This window comes from Gymnoscopelus braueri (genome assembly GCF_963280865.1).
Source record: "Gymnoscopelus braueri genome assembly, chromosome: 9".
In the NCBI taxonomy this organism is placed as follows: Eukaryota; Metazoa; Chordata; class Actinopteri; order Myctophiformes; family Myctophidae; genus Gymnoscopelus; species Gymnoscopelus braueri.
In genome coordinates this window covers 10,555,062-10,574,565 of record NC_137610.1, presented here as the reverse complement: position 1 = coordinate 10,574,565, position 19,504 = coordinate 10,555,062, and the positions used below count along the sequence as shown (strand labels likewise).

Here is a 19,504-nt window from a genome sequence, read left to right as displayed (position 1 = left end):
TAATGAAGTCAATGGGGCTTGGCTTGGGCTGAAACCTTATCCATATTTGGAGTCATCATACATCATAGTTACATCATAGATGGCTGACGTCACAGGCTGCAAACATCAACTCCAATATCCACATAGCCATGCCATTATTAGACCCTGTCTTGTCCGAGGGAAGTTAGTGTAAACATTCGTTTTACAGAGTAACCATCTACATCCATGGTAACCACACGCACAGTGTGACGTCAGTGTGATGTAGTCTGACAATGGGTCTATATACAAATACGATTGACGTGACTTGGACTAAACAGGCCTTTGGATCTTTGGAAGGAAATGGACGGTATGGCCCCAGAAGCAAAGCAGGTCCACCCGCCAACTGGCAAGAAAGACAAAGGCTCTGCGAATAATGATGACAAGAGTACAGGAGGTGGGGGAGACAAGAAGAGCTACTCGGAGGATCAGCGCCTGGGGGTTCTGAGGATAAAGAACTGCAAAGACTTCTATGAGGTCCTTGGCATTTCCAAGGATGCCAGTGATGAAGATCTAAAGAAGGCATACAGAAATCTGGCGCTGAAGTTTCACCCTGACAAGAACTTTGCACCAGGAGCGACCGATGCATTCAAAGCAATAGGGAATGCATATGCAGTGCTGAGTAATCCTGACAAGCGGCAGCAGTATGACCAAATCGCGCCTCAGTCTCAAGCCTCGATGAGCGCGTCGTCCCAGCACCCTGGTGCCTATGCACGCCACAACCGTTTTGAGGCGAACATTTCCCCCGAAGAGCTCTTCAACATCTTCTTTGGAGGAAGGTTTCCCACAGATGACATCAGTGTCTATTCCAACAGAGCATCCTACTATCATCAGCCCAACCGTCAACATGCACACGATAATAGAAACCAAGGTCGGCAAACCTTCATGGCACTTGTGATGCTCCTTTACTTGCTGGTGTTGATGTTCATGGCGATGATGGATACCAATCCTCCCTACAGTTTCTCACCGGCCATGGGGCTGGTGAAGAGGGCGACGCAGCACATGGGGGTGCCGTACTACGTGGATAAAGATTTCCAGAAGGAGTACCATGGGGCAGCGCTGGATGATCTGGAGAAGACCATTGAAAGTGACTACATAAAACACCTGCAAACCAGCTGCTGGAAGGAAATGCAACACAAGTCGGTCTTGGAGAAACGTGCACAGTTCTACCGAGACGAGGGGTTGAAGCAGAAAGCCGAGTCGATGAGGTTGGACAACTGCGAAAAACTCAACCACTTTTTGGGGGAACAGAAAGGCAAATGAAGAGCAATCGGAGAGGAGGAAGGAGACATTTATTTTCAAAAATATCTTTGGACATGAAACTATGCTTCCTGCTGTCTAATTTCTTAAATGTCTGGCCACTTTGTAAAAGAAATTGGCTCATTGGCGGACAGAGACGGTGGAATCAATGTGCCTTCTCTCCATTACGTGAAGAGAGCTTAACATAAAGCTGCAACATCGATATGTTGACTCACTATGGCAGTGTTTCTATAAGGTACAGTATGAGATCCTTATACTGTACCTCATGAAGACTCAATGTTCACGTATATAACAGTTAAAGGAGCACTTCACCCGTTTTCAACCTTATTTTCATGTAAGGTCAGCCCCACTGACTTCCACTAAAAAGGTTAAAGATTAAAAAATACGACGTGAAAGAATTAAGTGAATAAGCAGTGAATATTTGGCACGGATCAGTCCAGCGGTTGGCAAGATTATCTAACCGACAAACACACAGACAACACAGACCCACATAGGTGACTAGCCTCCTACAGAGCCACGCATTAAAAATGGACTCTTACAGGGTCAGACACTTAGGATTTTGTTGTGTATATATATTGTAGTAATTGCTGTGCACGATTTACCCCATTGCCTTGGCTGTTGATTTCTTTTACTTTTTTTTAAAGAGTAGCCTTATAGTTGTGCCAGTTAACACACATCTATGTGTTGCCACTGCTAATTGTAGCCACCATACTGACTCACTTGCCAGTGAGGAGCCCGCTGGGAGGATGTCGAACCTCCTTCGCACTCCTCCTATTCAGCACCCCCTGCTGACAGGCACTGGCCCAGCCCCTGTAGTCACAGCGAAAATGAGCACGCTCTCCACTAGGCTTCCATCCCCAGACATACACGTGTTCATATAGAGCAGTGGTCCTTGAGGAGGTTCCAGGTGGTCCCCAACGAAATGATAAAGTTGGTAGCCAAATGGACCCTTATAGATCTTTAACTCTTGAGTGTAAAATGCATTTTTTGCTTGAATTAAATTATTGTTAAATATCTGCATTACCTCATTCACAAGAAGTCTACACAATTAGACAATGTAGAAGAATTGTTATTTTGATCAACGTTTGCCTGTGGTACCAACATCATACAGCATGGAATTGTGGACAAAGTCTTATCCAACGATAACAAAATATTCTAAGTTTTGGGTCTGAGAGTCTAAATCTCATCAAATGGTGGTCCGTGGCTCAAATACTGAATAAATAATGGACCTTGATATGAAAATGATTGAAAACCACTGATATAGAGTATAGACACTAGGCCAAGCCGGATGCATTTTCACCCCTAGATTCTGTTGTGGTGGACAGGTATTTGGCTCAAGAGGTAGAGCAGCCGTCTTGGAATCAGAAGGTTAACACTGTTTGATCCCCGGCTCCTGGCTGCGTTCTAACTGTCCTTGAGCAAAGTCACTTAACTCCTAAATGCTCCCGAAGAGCAGGTTGGTGCCACGCATGGTTTCCCCTGCCGTCGGTGTGAATGTGAAATACATTATAAAGTGCTTTGGAGAAAGGCACTATATAAATGCAGTCCATTTACTTTACTACTACTGTGCTGTTGACATTCTGTTGAATTGTTACGTTTCATCTCATGCACTTTTGAGTTATCTTCATATAACATTGACTACTTTTAGTTGGTCAATGCTCAAGTTCATTGTTACAGCTCTCATTTCACTTCCACACAGCCTCTCCCTATTGCACACATCCATGTAGTCATATCTTAAATATTTGGCATCCCATTCATGTCCAGACATTTAACATGGCTGTAAATACCCATTAATCAGTGTAAATATGTACTCCTCAAATGTACAGATTTGTGCATTGTTATTTTCAAGACTGTACGAACTAAATCTACAAATCCATCCTTCCAAATCTTCCTTTTTCATATACACAACAAAAAAAGTGTTGATAGAGGTAATATACTTGAAATTATATGAAAGTAATGCTGCAGATTTCCCATAGATTTGGGTAGTATTAACTGCTAATAGGACTTTATGTTCACGTGCAACGTGTGTCAAATTAAGTAGTTAATAATGGTTTATTGAACCATCAAGACTTCTCAGGTCATCTGGGACAGGTCTGATAACTGAACCTATAGTCAGAACCAAACATGGAGAAGGAGCTTTCAGTTTTTATCTACCAAAATGTGTGATGCAACTTATTTTTTTTACTTTTTAATGGAGTTTTAAATAACTTCTGTAATTCTCTTTTTGTATTCAAATGTCCTTTTATAAAGCGTTTCTTTTGGACTTCTCTTAATCCTCTGTCTTAATGTTTGATGCAAAGCTCTTTGTTTTGTTGAAATGGGATGTACAAAAACACTGTTGTAACATTAGGTACATTTACTGTCTTATTGATTTGATATCCAGTTAATTTGTGCTGAGCACATTTTGAAGTTGGTTTATTAAATAGTTCAACCCCAAAATAAAAAATAGTTTTCAGTCTGTGTAGAAATGGTGTCTGCGAACAGATTTGTGCATTATTTTTAAGACTATGAACATGCCCTGAATCTCCAAATTCATACATTCTTCCTGCCACAGATTTTTGCTAACTACTAATTGGACTTTATGATTTATGTCCAATTAAGGATTGCTTTAGTGGTGGATACGTTTGGATACGTTTTAGTCAGGTTAAACACACAACCAATTAATAATGGTTTTATTAAACCATCTAGACTTCTCAGGTCAACTGGGAGAGGTGCGCTTTCTGAACTCATGTCAGAACTGAATGTGGAGAAGCAGCGTTCAGTTTTTATGCACCACATATCTGAAACACTCCCAGAAAATTACAACTCAGTTCTTTCATATCAAAGCTAAAGACCTTTTTGTTTGCTGCTGCCTTTTACTGAGGTTTTTTAATCATTTCTGCACAGTGATTTTAAGTTTATTTATTAAATAGTCCCCCCCTCCCCCCTTAGTGTGTGGAGAAGGCGTATGTGAGCAGTATGCTCTATTATCTCTGTCTGAATTTGCTCACTGATCCAATCACTGCTCCATGTGACACAACTACAAAACCTGTATCACACACTGGAATACTAATGTGTGTCACTGTCCACTATATGGAGGCAGTATAACTGTTCCCACTCCGTTCAATTTGATTGACCCCGTCTGTGCAATATGGGGCAGCAACATTATTCCATATTGAGTAGTTATCTGGACTTGCACAAATTAATTGAGCTTTCGTGATAGACAATATATTGCAGGCTGGTATGCAGTTGTTTATAGCCCTGTTTGTGACCTTCCCCTCTGCTATAGTTCCAGGCGGAGGGGGAGGTCACAGGCAGGGCTTGCAGTTAGAATTATGAATATAAACCTGCCACTTTAAGCTGTGAAATGAACTCCCCCGACAGACCTCTTGACCACAGAAATAGCTATAGGCTATGATATTATAGTGGCATAGAGGTAATATGATAATACTAGGACACTCTGGGGGAAAAAATGTAGGCTAATATATCTAATACAACAACATTTTAGTGGCTAATGAATTCAATTAACCAATGCTTGTGATATTTATTGATTTATGATTTATGTATCAAATAATAAAACATTGCTCATTTAATGGTATTTCAGAAGGACTTGCAAAAGAAAATTAGCTCTTTATTTCAACGTTTCGGTCGTTAGACCTTCATCAGGACAGACAATACTTTTCATTTAATGGTATAAAATGTGTTTATTCATAGAAGGCACATTTCCTTAAAGCAAACATGATATCAATATGTTCAGTGTTTCGAAATGATCTTCCTGATGATCTGACTGGCATACAAAATCCTTTTCAAAATATAGAAACTCTTTGGTCCTGGAAGATATCCAAAAATATGCAATTTTCTCTTCAGGCCAAGGTGAAGGCTGTCCAGAAAAATGGCATTGTCAAGGGACATGAAATGCAATGTCTGGCAAATAGCCCAGGATTATCATGCTTAATAGGTGGATGCACAATGCTTTCCCTGCCCAGATCTCTTTCAAACGCTATCATAGGAGCATTGTTGACCTTGCCAGAGTTGGAGTCTCTCCAGACACCTCTCGTTGATGCAGGACTCGCAGGACTCAGGAGTACACAATCCTCATGATTGTTAGTCTCTGAGCAGCAGCAAAAGATTTTGCTACATTCCACATAACAAGCTTCAAAACGGGTCATCCTTCCCAGATCGCTGCCATGAACTAGAAGTGGCAAAGTGGGCACTCGTGGGTAGCAACCTTTTCCAGACAAACATCATAGGCTTTTGCTGAATTGTGGTGCAAATTCATGGCACATGAGCACAAGGTCTCAGAGTAATGCTTTTGGTGCTTTCCTGTTTTACGTAACAGCTCCTTAGCTGTGTCACCAAGTGAATATCCGTATATTTTCACTGGCACTTGTAAATCCCAGCTTTTCAAATCAGCTCTAACATCCACTCGTGTTTCTTCAAGCTTCAATTTCCAGCAGAAGGCAACAAGTTTATCTTCCACCATGGATAACTTGCGTTTTAACATTTTTGGAGACATACAGTATGACTCATACTGTACAAATGATCCTTATACAGCTACAGTACAGCTGTCTCATCAGAGGGTGGAGTTTTGAAATACCACATGGCACATTGTCAAGGGGTAGCAACAATATATTAAAATAAAGATGCAAAAGTAAAAAAAATACTGCAATGCCTCTTCAGTTTGGCCTTATGCCCCTCAAACAATTGAGAGGCCACAGTGGCTTTGATGGCCCGCCTGCACTGTCCCAGCTCTGATTTAACCTTTCCCCTCTGCAGTCTGCACAGAATATTTAACTACCCTTGACTAGCCTGTAAATACTTTTAACAAGCACTAACATCACTGTGGAAAGACAATACCTATATATATATATATATATATATATATATATATATATTGATTGATGCAATAGCTAAAAGTACTAATTTACATCACCTTGTTCAGGTCAGACTGCCCAGATCATGTTTAATACAGTACAACAGCCTATTGATACTGTACTGTACTGATGGTGCTGGCTGACTATTTTTAGCAAGACTTTTCAAGCTGCTTTAAATGCAGATTTTGCATCCAGCACAAGGTTCAAGTAGTCCAAGAGCTTAGCTCCCAAATACAAAGGAATCGTTCAGTTTGTGATAAAAGCATGACATTTGGTACACTTATAGCTAAAGGCATTCCAAAAAGAATTGGATATGGAGCCATCATGAATTTTCAATTTTTCAAAATGGCCGCCAGCAACAACTGTTTTCTTATGAATGATGGATATAATATGATATTTCAGACTTATTTACTATACATAGTACTTGGTAAATGTCTTTTGGATAATAGAAAATTGTCATCGAATATTCAAGATGGCCGCCATTTTTCAAGATGGCAGTCGTCACTTGTATGATATGGGTGATCTCGGTGTCAAATCAGTAATTTTTTATGATGCAGAATTCAAATTTGGAACTTTGGAATTGGCCAGAAGCTTCCTTCTACCTCACAACTGAATATGACCACTGTTTCTTTCAAGATGGCAGCCGTGTAGCCGAAATAAAAATTATAATGGCAAGAAAAGAGGCCTGAGAAAGCACGCGCACTACCATTGTTCCATGCATTGACGGGTTGTGACACTGTGTCAAGCTTTGCTGGCCATGGGAAAAAGACTGCGTGGGCTGTATGGACTGTGTTTCCTGAGCTTACACATGCCCTGTTGAAATTGTCTTCAGCACCAAATGACATACCACAGGAGGTAATGACCACAATTGAGAGGTTTATTTTCTTACTCTATGACCGAACCAGCACATGCACAGAAATAGATACGGCAAGGAGGAAGTTATTTGCAAAGAGGCACAATGTACAATCAATCCCTCCGACCAAGGCTGCCCTAGAAGAGCATGTCAAGAGAGCAGTATACCGAGGAGGCCACGTGTGGGGTCAAGTGCTGGTGTCAACACCAGAACTACCTTCACCGTGCAAATGGGGCTGGTCAAAGACATCTGAGGGGGACTATGAACCCTTCTGGACATGCCTACCAGATGCAGGCCAGTCCAGTTATGAACTTGTCTCTTGCAAATGTAAGAAGGGTTGTGTTGGGCAGTGCAAGTGCAAAAAAGCTCAGTTAAGGTCCTTGCACACTGGTGCGTCTTTTCGTTGCGTTTTTTTTACAACAATGAAAAAAATTGAAAAAACAATGAAAAAAAAAAAACGCAACGAAAAGACGCACCAGTGTGCAAGGACCTTTACAGTGCACAGCTCTCTGTTTCTGTGAAGGCGAGTGTGAATGGTCTTCCCTGTGATAGACCCTAGGTTTAGCCTCACTTAATATGAGTCTTGTGAGATAGATGGAAGCTTCTTAGAAAGTTCCTAATTCAACTCTTGCATCAAGAAAATGTATAATTCGACACAGAGATCATCCATATCTAACTAGTCTGAAAAAATGGCAGCCATTTTGAATTTTCAATGAAAATGTTCAACTATCCAAAAAACACATTACCAAGTACATTTTTGTTTTTGTATAAATTCAACAAATTGTGTCTGTAATATCATATTATATCCATCACTCATTAGAAAACAGTTGTTGCTGGTGGCCATTTAGAAAAATGGCTGCCATGGGCGCCATGTTGAAAATTCATGACGACTCCATATCTAAATCTTTTGGGAATGCCTTTAGCTATAAGTGTACCAAATTTCATGCTTTTATCACAAACTGAACGATTCCTTTGTATTTGGGAGCTAAGCTCTTGGACTACAAGTGACGACTGCCATCTTGAAAAATGGCGGCCATCTTGAATATTCGATGACAATTTTCTATTATCCAAAAGACATTTACCAAGTACTATGTATAGTAAATAAGTCTGAAATATCATATTATATCCATCATTCATAAGAAAACAGTTGTTGCTGGCGGCCATTTTGAAAAATTGAAAATTCATGATGGCTCCATATCCAATTCTTTTTGGAATGCCTTTGGCTATAAGTGTACCAAATTTCATGCTTTTATCACAAATTGAACGATTGTTTTGGTTATCTGCTGCACTTAAGAGAACATTACCAGAGCCAACTCTTTTGGAGTGTGTGTGATAGGTATAGTAGCCATGGATCACACGATGGTCGTCTGTCACGACCGTCATGGATGAACTTCAACCTGGTGTTTGCACTTTCTCCCTTTTTGGCCCGTACATCTACATAAACGTTCAGATTTTAAATATAAAGTGCTTAACCCATGGCCACGGATGTTACAATTATGTACGGGCCCTCAGAAGTACCCGTATCTTCTGTATTGTTCAATAAAAGGCATTTTAATCCGATTGGTGGCCATTTTCTCATGGAGTTATAACGTATCAGCGTGCAATACACCTCCCAACCGCGAAAACACGGAGAAAATGGCCACCGATCAGATTAAAATGCTTTATATTGAACAATACGGAAGATACGAGTACTTCTGTGGGCCCGCACAGAATTGTAACATCCGTGGCCATGGGGATAAGCACTTCATATTTGAAATGTGAACGTTTATGTAGATGTACGGGCTAAAAAGGGAGAAGGTGTAAACACCAGGTTGAAGTTAATCCATGACAGTCATGTATCGGGGCTACCACGCACGTCTGTATGGAAATCCAAAGCAAACAGACACTAATTTAACAAGCTTTGACTGTATCGCGGTTTGTGCGCTTAGAACAGAGAGTCACTCACTCTCGTCTCTGCCAACCATTCTTTCGCATGTTTTTTTTATTATTGAGCTATAGCCTACTATATGATTGTTTTCGCAGAATTCGCACCCTCTGTCTCCCGCTCTGCTCTTTATGCTACCACCACCTCCCTTCTACCCGTCCATTGCGTTGAGGACGTGGCGGTTCTCCACCAATCCAATCACCGCCGCTGCCCTGAAGTGGACCAATGAGCGGCTGACGTCGCATCCGCTCCCACGAAGCCCCATTGGCTGCTTGAGGTTTCAGCGCCGGAAACGTAAGGGTGTGTATCCGGGGCGGGTCTAAAATTGAAACGAAAAAGACTTCCCAAGAATCTCGACTCCTGAAGAAACCCGGTGAGTACTCTTGAAAAAATGATTGTTTATTGTATCGCAAATTAATTGGAACTCATTATTTACCACCACGATTGCTTTATGTTTATTTATTTGCCCTCTATGTACAGTATACGAGTTACATAACAAACCCAAAGACGGTAACTTAGTAGCTAACGGTATTAAACGCTACGTGAGCTAACCCAGTTCTTTTGGTGATAAATAATGTGTTGGTCACCGAGCCACTGTCGTGGTAAAGAGACGTTCAGTGATACAGTCAATAATATTATGATTTTAAACTGATCCGTGTGGAGAATATGCAAAAAAAGTGAGAGCAGAGACGGCTATATGTTTTATATTAGCCTTGGATCAAGAATATCATAGATATATTTTAGCCAGCCTGACTTTTACTTGATCATAGATATGCAAATATAAAAATCGATAAAATACATTTATGATATCCTTGATCCAAGGCTAGTTTTATATATGCCTTAGCAATGGAGATTGTTTTAGAGTTTACAAAATTGTAAGTAACTTAGCTATAACTAACAATTCAGTTGTAAAGGTACTGGTAAGTTGTATCTAGATCAGTGGTTCTCAAACTGGGGTCTGGGGACCCCCTGGGGTCCTTGAGTAGTCATAGGTCTTTAACTCTGTGAGGGGACAAATAGTATAGATTGGGGGCCAGAGATGAATAGAACATTTGATGATTTCAGTTTGATATGCATTAGGCGATGGACTACCATTTCATGATGAAATGGTAGTCCATCGCCTAATGCATATCAAACTGAAATGAAAAAGTTTGAGAACCACTGAATCTGATCTAGATCACATGAGTTATAGTGTTGAAAAGACCAACTAAGGAATGTGTTGTTGACTGTCTGCTCTACATCCGAATACTAGCAGAATATTAGCCAAGCCCAAGATACTCTCTGCAATCCTAAATTCCAATTACACTGGCTAGAGTGTACACGTATGCAGTAGGATTTATGAATGGACTGTGTTTTGATCTCATGTGTACTAAGGGGCTGAGACAAACATTGATGTGAGGGTGTCAATCATCCTATGTCTTCTGATAATATGAATACTGTAGACTCAAGGCACTAGTTCTTACTGACCTCACACTGTAGGTATGTATTTTCATGAGTAGAGCTTTTGACTATGACTCAACTTTACCCCATCTGTTGCATCATGTGTTTAAGGATTGTCTGGTCTCTCTTTTGGCAGAGAACTACTTGAGCACACATACTTCTCTCATGACATCACATAATAAACGTATATCTCAGTAATATTTGCCACAACTTCCTGATTGATCCAGAATTCCTCGACATTAAGCATTAATCAATGTAGTAGTACGTCTAGTACGATTCCCTGTTCAATTCATGCAGCTGATCAGTTAGAAATAAGGCCAGTGTTTTCAATTTCATGTAACTTTTTGCTAAACAATATTTGCACTTTCCTTTTCTCAGTGTCTGCCCCCGGACAGTCCTAAGAACTGATGATGGAGCTGCGGCCGCTTATCATGTGCTTTGCGCTCTGCGTGGTGTATGCCACCAGCAAACCCACCGAAAAGAAGGACCGGGTTATCCACGACGACGCGCTTAGTAACCGAGAGCACGACGACGCTGACAGCTTCGACTACGACCACGAAGCCTTCCTGGGGCAGGAAGAGGCTAAGACTTTTGACCAGCTCACGCCGGAGGAGAGCAAGGAGAGACTTGGGTAATGTGTTTTTAAAGACGTGGCACGTGGTTTTCTCGCTGGCTAGCTGAGGCTACTTAGTGTGGAAAGCGTGCGTGTCTGCAGACACCACATCAGGGGTAGGCAACCGTAGGCACGGGTGCCAACATTGGCACAGGGTAGGGTGATCACTGGCACACTGGCATTAGTGGCATAAGTATGAGAGAGGATTTTTCTTTTAAAATAAAATATAGAAAATCTCAATTGAGTCAAGTCCCCCCCCGCAAATTACATCCTGCACATAATTCTACATTCATTCAAATCTGAACGCTGACTGGCTAGGGAGTCTGGAAGATAGGTGGGGTTACTGAGTATAATGATCATTACATCCTGATGTGAAAGAAACTATTTTCAAAAGGAGAAGAAAAAGGTCATCTATTTGGACAATCAAAATCTGTTTATTTTGATGTGGTGTCATAATTAAACGTAATCAGGTTAACTCAATAAGGTTGCCGTCCCCTGCACCGCATTGTAGTATAAACACAACTACGTACGTCATTATAACTCTGTCCACGGACCCTCGCGGCTACGTGGACATGGCAATTAAAATGAGAGTTTAAGATTAAACTGTCTGTTACTTTGACAACTTCCGTGCTATTATTTGAATGTTCAGTTCTATTTGAACAATTTGGCTTGTAAAATGGTAGAGGTCAAATGTGGTATATCCATCAGACAAAACATGTTTGGTTTCCTGCCCGCGTGTGTGTGTGTGTGTGTGTGTGTGTGTGTGTGTGTGTGTGTGTGTGTGTGTGTGTGTGTGTGTGTGTGTGTGTGTGAGTGAGTGAGTGAGGATGCTTGCATGCTTGCTAAGCTTTCTGTCCATGTCTCTGCAGCATGTTGGTGGAGCGGATAGATGAGGACAAGGACGGTTTTGTGACTACGGAGGAGCTGAAGAAGTGGATCAAACACGCTCAGAAGAGATGGATCTACGATGACGTGGACAGACAGTGGAAGAGTCACGACCTCAATGGTGATGGCTTCGTGTCGTGGGAGGAATACAAGAACGCCACATACGGATACATTCTAGGTACGAGAGCAGTCATTTGTCAATACACCGAATGTGATGTAACCGTCCCTGTATTTGGTTCCAGGAGGTTCCCTGCTAAATGATTGATAGTTACGGCTCCGTAACTCCTGAGAGAGTACAAATGGAACCAAATGGACCGATTTGGTTCCATTTGCACACTCTCAGAGTTAAATTAATTATGAGGATTTTACAGTGTAGACTGGGGTCACAGAGATAAAACAATCCTATCAAATGTTGGTCCATGGCCTTTTGTATATCAAACTGAGGATCCTTGAAATGAAAAAGGTTGAGAATCACTGATTTAAAGTATTGCTTTATGTGAAAAATCTAGTTGAGCTGAAAGGACAGAATAGTGTGGATGTGAAGTGGGGGTTATGCAGTTAGCACCTTCCATCACACATGTTGACCCACCTCCCCCATCACACTGCAACGTGATCCCGTGGGTTAATTTGCCGAGCGTACTTCATAAACACTGATGAATAGGGTTGAGCACTGGAACTACACTCACTACACATTTGTGTTTTCAACTATTTGTCACCCCATGGCAAGCTTTTTTATTTCTGCTTTCTTCTTGTTTTTAACTCTGAGCACAGGGAAACAAATTCCAAATCAATTGTCAGTTGGTTTTGGCAATAAATGATTGAATATTATAGGAATATGCTTTGTTTACAATAGAAGTCTATGGGAGTGTGACGAGTGTCATAACTCTCCCTCTCAGTGGCTGTGATTCACCGCATTGCATGTGTATACAAGTATTTCAGGCATACAGTCACATGTACAGTAGGAGTATGGTGTGACACACACACACACACACACACACACACACACACACACACACAACGCCCAGAACACTCAATACAAAGTTGTGGCTTTTGTCCCTCAGATGACCCTGATCCTGAGGACGGCTTCAGTTACAGACAGATGATGGCTCGTGACGAGAGGAGGTTCAATATGGCTGACCTGGATACAGACATGAAAGCCAACAAGGAGGAGTTCACCGCCTTTCTTCACCCTGAGGAGTATGACCACATGAAAGACATTGTTGTGCTGGTGAGGGACACACACATACCCACACTTACTGAAGGGTAGGGATGAGTATCCCTAGGATTTTATCAAACTTATAGTGATATTGTCTGGTAGTCTGTTGCTGCTTTAATATTACAAATAAAGAAGTTCAGATACCATACCAAAGGTCTTTAGTTCCTGAGCTTCCCAGAAGCAGACATAAATAAAATAAATGAAAACAAACATTCAAAAAGTATAAATAGGACATCATTAAATTTGCCAGCAGCACTGTCAGGGAGAAACCAGGAACTTTCCTGCATTATTTGGTTCCTAAAATAAATCAAATAAGCCAACACATAAGAGTTTTTGTACAATGAGCATGTTGACCCTAACCCGACATTGGTATCAGCAATTATGCATTATGCAGCTGATGTTCCCGATTTGTAACCACTTTGAACCTGATGTCCCTATTTTGGTCATGCCATCCTTTCCTGTGTTATTTTTGCTCATCTTGCAGTCATGTTAAACGGGTTCGTTTGACTGGGGAATGTTAGCTATTTGGATTGTACATAGAAGAAAAATGTTTACAAGTGATGCTGTAAGTCTCCCTAACTATAGACAAATCGTATAACGAGTTTTACCTTGACCTGTCGAGACCTGTCGGTAACATACTTTTTCTGAATCACTACATCTTCGGAGGCAGGTGTGTGTGTGTGTGTGTGTGTGTGTGTGTGTGTGTGTGTGTGTGTGTGTGATACTGAAAAGATGTCCTTAATCCTGTACCTGTTTGAATCCATTTAATTTCCTTGTGCTCCCCTCTCTTCCTGTAGGAAACCATGGAAGACATTGATAAGAACGGGGATGGTCTTATAGACTTGGATGAGTACATAGGTGAGTTTGAACAGACCATAATCGAACATTATTCATCAACATCACGCTGGTGCTTCTTTTATTACTGTTGGCAGGCCAGCATAAGGTGACACAGAGTCAAGTAGCAAAAGAATAAACCTTTTTATCTTTAAGAACCTTTTTCTCAGATGGGTAAACAGGGATAAACACAGTTAAATGTAACAACATTAATTGTTGCATGTTTTCAGTTTTCGGTGTTCTTGTGTGCTAGCATGATGTTAAAGGACCACTTCACCCAATTTTGGCAAATCTTCATATACGTGGTCCTCACTAATGCTCATTATAAGGTGGTGCCATTTTTGTCTATTGAGTTTGTGTCTCAGAGGAGTGCTGTGGGCAGTTCAGAAACCTGGCTACCAGTGACATCATTGGTAGGCAAGTTAGGTCATTTCAAACAATTAACAAGAACAATGGCTTTTATTTCAGCATGCCAACTTTCCAGGAAGAGAGAGGCTGTAGTTTATATTAGCTTAGAATCCGTCGATGATGTCATTGGTAGGCAGGTGTCTGAACTGTCCATAGCCCACCAATGAGATGCAGAGTGTGGAGACGGAAATTGTGGGCATGAGTGAGGACCAACCATATGAAGATGAGGTTTAAAAAATTGACTCTTTTACCTGAACAGGCAATGTCCATACTGGTACACAGTAACATCTACTGTAAGTGGAACACCCACTAATGTGGTTGCCTTCAGCAGCATTTGCCCCACCATGAAAAAGGTCCATGACTATTTCATTATGTTACCAGACACATTATTATCGACCAGACACCATAAGCATCGTGTCCTATACTGTCCCAGAGGTGGTATCTGTCTCCTAGAATTCATCTAAAACCTAGATAGCCAAAGAGGACTCACTTGGTTCTTTTGTTCAAGTAAACAATACATGTGCATGTGGGTCTGTCCGGCTTGGTGGTGCGCTTTGAAAACTAGTTATTTTGTCATATAGTCCCACGCAAGATATTGAGCTCTCCCATGTGATAGATAGCTACACTGTAGTGAACTATAATGTGCATACCTGTCAGGGATGTTCAACTGGTGGTCTGTTGACCACTGGTGGTCCGTGAAGGTAGTGCATATGGGTCCTGACTATGCATTTAGTAATGTAGGAAAGTGAAGACTAGTTGAGAAACGGCGCACTAAATGACCTATGATGACACGTTAATGTTGGATGTCAATAAATTCCACAAGAAAGATTGAGTCATCATTGTTAGGAAATGTGCCCATATATTCGCATGTGTCTGCTCATAAGTTATAATCTGTATATCGGTTAAAATGAGTGTAAATTTAGAAGTTTAAGAGAATAGACTTAACAGGGTAACTGTGGGATAGGAATAGATCAGTGGTTCTCAAGCTTTTTTGAACTCTGGACCACTAGCGTATTTCAGTTAAATAATGACTGTTAAGGGCATGCTTTAATTTGTTGTGCGTAGTATTGTATTGTGCAACAAATTAAATCAAGCCCTTAACAGAACAGTCATTATTTAATTTCAAGCTTTTCCCCCCACATCACGCCCGTATCTCCTCCCAACACAACAGTGGTCCCCAGGTTGATTTCTTAGTCCGGTTTGTGGTCCCTGGTTCATAATCAGTTGAAAACCCCTGCTATAGGTGACATGTACAACCAGGAGGGGGATCCTGCTGAGCCAGAGTGGGTGAAGACGGAGAGGGAGCAGTTCACAGAGTTCAGAGACAAGAACAAAGATGGGAAAATGGACAGGGAGGAGACCAGAGACTGGATCCTGCCCAGTGACTATGACCACGCGGAGGCAGAGGCGAAGCACCTGGTCTACGAGTCGGACATGGACAAGGTGTGTATGGGCGTTTAACCACTTTCATCTTGTCATCCCTATTTTGGGCATGTCATTTTCCCGACTTAAATTGATTCACCCTGAATACTGACTCAACCTTACATGCAACATTTGAGTACTACAATAATTGCAGGCTGTAGGGTTAGCCCTTTCTTTCAGCACTTTTGTGTATTTACTAAATACTAAATTAAACTGTTGTTGTGTTTGTGCATGATGATCAAGGCTTACAAAGTTGGTATTCTCTGCACTTTAGGATGGGCATCTGACCAAGGCAGAGATTGTGGACAAGTATGACCTGTTCGTAGGCAGCCAGGCGACCGACTTCGGCGAGGCCCTGGCTCGACACGACGAGTTCTAACATTGGCACACCTGAAAAAGACTTTGTGCTCGTCATCTGCAGCAGCACAGTGAGCACACACACTGCTCCTCTCATGGTGCACAGAGTGCTTTCCAGTGAGATGAGGCTATCTACTCCAGCACCACGGACAATAATTTATTTGATTTCTTGAATGGGTCCCATTGTACATACTAGCATTCTAAGCAGTGTGCTTATGTATGTGACCCACATGTCCTCGTGCTCAGTAAATCAGTTTGGGATACTTTGCCAGCTTCTGCTCCGCTTCCACCACTACCCTTACCTCACCTAGGTCGGGATAAGGGCATAAAACAGTGTTTTTGACACAACTTTGAATATTTTTGTTGTTGTTTTGAAAGGATGACTCTGTAATATCCTAGCCATGTTTGGTTACAGTGGCCTCATTAGAACAATATGTTTAGGCTTTGCACACACAATAGCTTGTTTAGTACCAGTTTTCCCGTATAGCACTGGACCATGAAGCATAAAACGAGAGTTTTGACCTTTAGAATTTATGTTTTGCTCCTCTTTTTAAATGTGTGGTCAAACCAGGGGGGGATCTATCAAAATGCCATCTGGTTTTGACCAAACACCTTTCGCTGATTCACCTGTGCTTTGTCTTTAGTTTGAGTTTAGTGTAGGTTTTGTGAAAGAGGAGTAGATTTTAAATTCCATTTGCCAATGAAGACTGTTATGGACTAGTGCAATATTGTATCACTAGTGGGACCATAGTGCATCTAACATGCTGATCCCCATTGTCCCCATTATTGCGGGTTTTAGTTCCTGCCTCTTTGTGCTAATTGAAGGAGTCTAAATTAATTCAGCTGTCTCTGACAGACTGATGGCTGCTTTGTCCTAGATTGCGGCCTCCTTTATGTCCTTCCCAACACCTCATTTCAAATGATTTTGACATATGTGTGTTTGTTAATGAATGTTACTGAGTGCGTGCATGCTTGTGTGCATCTATAAGTTTGTAGACCTATTTTTGTGTTTTGTGAGATTGAACAACTTACCTGTTTTTATGTCATGTTTTGATTTTTTGATTGATAGGTCTGTACTACTAATCCTTTTCGTGTGCCAAGCAAAAAACAAAATTATAATGATGTCCCCCTATCTGTTTTTGCAGAACAATCTTCTCCTTACACACACCTATCTTCACAAAATCTGTGGAGACATTTCTATTACACGTATTATCTCTATCCATTTGTAACCACTGTTAATTTTTATGCTACAGTATGTTGAATTGTATATGATATTGCTGTTTGCTTTTTTACATGCTCACTGCAGCGACAAGCCTTTCACTAGTGACTTGACTGTAATTAAGCTGTTGACCTGCAGATTGTGAGCTCTCTATCAAACAGGTCCAGTTTCTGTGATTGAGATGATTTTCTCTCAATAAAAAAACCAGACAAATGTAATCAGGTTGGGCCGAGCCGTATACCATGGGTTTGTTGCTGCACTACTCTAGAAACCCATCACACACACCCAATGAGAAAAGGCTCCTAACGTAATGTTTTGTGAGAAGATCAATTCATGCACACAGTGCAAGATCAATTCTGAAGGCCAGTAGTGCTCCCATTTGTTTTCTGTTTGATTTGTAATTAAAGCATATCATGTTTGATAGATTTGCTTTATTACCCTTCTTCCATTGTGAGTTCTGTGCAGAAAAGCCAAGGCTCCATTCTCATTATTTCCTTCATTTGACAGTAATAGTAATAGTAACCGAAAAGGTGTTTGTCTCTTGTTCTCAGAATCTCACTGTGCAATTCAAATATAAAATTCAGTTCTCTCTTTGGGTAAATAATTAAGTGAATCCTGGATATTACTGTGTAGGTGCTCATTACACCTTTGTAGCCATAGATGATCATTACAATCATTATTGGCTTTTACTTGCTTTGTTTAAGAATGCCCTGCCTCCTGGTTTGTGTGTGTGTGTGTGTGTGCACGGCTAATTTCATTATCTATCGTGGTCCCTTGCAACCCTTCACTAACCGAGACTTCTTTGCACAAGGCGTCCCAACCTATAGTTGTAAGATTTGAGTTTTTTTCAGCTACATAATATTCAACTTAATTTACATGACGTTGAATGCATTGACACTACATGTTTCACACGTTGGCCACAGCTTCATTGGAGCAATTGGAAGTTAAGAGACCAAAGACGTGTTTCCATATAGCAGTACTGTAGTTTTAGGGGTAAGGATAAAAGGATAAGGATAATTCCTTTTAACAGGTCGTTCATGAAAGTCCTTGCGGTCTTGTTTCCAATGAGAACCTGTGAGCAATTGGGGTTAAGAGTCTTGCTCAGGGACAAATTTCATATCATCGGCACATATGCTGGGATAGCCTGGAATCGAACCTGGAGCAACCAGGGCCTCTGGTTCCCTAGGCGGGCTCACTAACCACTCAGCTATGGCCGCCCCAAAGGGGGAGGGGGGAGTGTCATACATTCACACTTCTACTCAGAATTTCCAAATATCCCAGTAAATATGGTGATTTGACCCAAGAATAAACCTATTAATTTACAGTAGGTGACCCCATGGCCTTTCCTTTAGAGCAGGGCTACTCAACTTAAGATGGCTCAGGGGCCACTCAGCAAAATACCAAAAGCCCAAAAGTCCAAGGCCGCAAGCTAAAAATGACGGTCCTATTTTGGATTTTTCGATTTTGTAACACACACTACACATTGTTATTGTTATAAGAAAATGTACATTTTGACATCATATTCTTTTCACTGTACCTGTTTATTTTGTGTGTATGTCCAGTGGCATCAGTTCAGCAAAAGCTAAGGTATGGCAAGGTTAGGGTTGCCAACTCCCAGAGATTGAAAAAATGTAGCAACCCATATATTTGAACGGAAATGTATATTTTTATCCTGTGCTTAATTTTTTATTTTATTTTTTTGACCATGAGGGGCCGCAGAGACGCTGCGTTGGGGCCGCATGCGGCCCGCAGGCCGTGGGTTGAGTAGCGCTGCTTTAGAGCCACCATCAGGTCAATCTTTCAGATTTCAAATGAGTGAATCACTTGACCTAGCCTTACAGGCACAAAATGTGCTATGCACATCATGCACCCAACCCAAGATGAATAAATCTATTGATGTGACCCTTCCTCTAGTGTCATAATAAGGCCAAACTTTCAAATTAGACAGGACTTCTAGGCCTTGGCTCGACCGAGTGCATCCTTGTTCTTGTGTTTCATTGTCTGTGTTCCACTGTTGCATTGTGAGTGGGGATTAAATGGAATTTAATCAAGCAACTTTAGGAAGCTGAACCTGTTAGAGCCAACTTCCTTCTTGTTGCATTTACAGCCAACAAGCAACTTTAGGAAGCTGAACCTGTTAGAGCCAACTTCCTTCTTGTTGCATTTACAGCCAACATGTCCAGTTAAAGACAATCTGAAGATCTT

General features: G+C 41.2%; 2 protein-coding genes across 2 annotated transcripts; both read left to right on the top strand.

The window, feature by feature from the left end:
* Positions 1–220: 220 nt before the first annotated feature.
* LOC308092171 (dnaJ homolog subfamily C member 18-like) lies at positions 221–1,278 on the top strand (the record flags this gene model as incomplete). Its single annotated transcript, XM_080438022.1, has 1 exon — positions 221–1,278. Exon 1 carries the CDS (start codon positions 319–321, stop codon positions 1,276–1,278), a length of 960 nt encoding a protein of 319 aa, XP_080294148.1. The 5' UTR covers positions 221–318.
* Positions 1,279–9,214: 7,936 nt separating this feature from the next.
* calub (calumenin b) lies at positions 9,215–17,722 on the top strand. The gene is made up of 7 exons (XM_080437986.1): positions 9,215–9,278; positions 10,724–10,976; positions 11,828–12,021; positions 12,905–13,071; positions 13,857–13,917; positions 15,545–15,744; positions 15,998–17,722. Exons 2-7 carry the CDS (start codon positions 10,753–10,755, stop codon positions 16,100–16,102), a joined length of 951 nt encoding a protein of 316 aa, XP_080294112.1. The 5' UTR covers positions 9,215–9,278; positions 10,724–10,752; the 3' UTR covers positions 16,103–17,722.
* Positions 17,723–19,504: the final 1,782 nt, after the last annotated feature.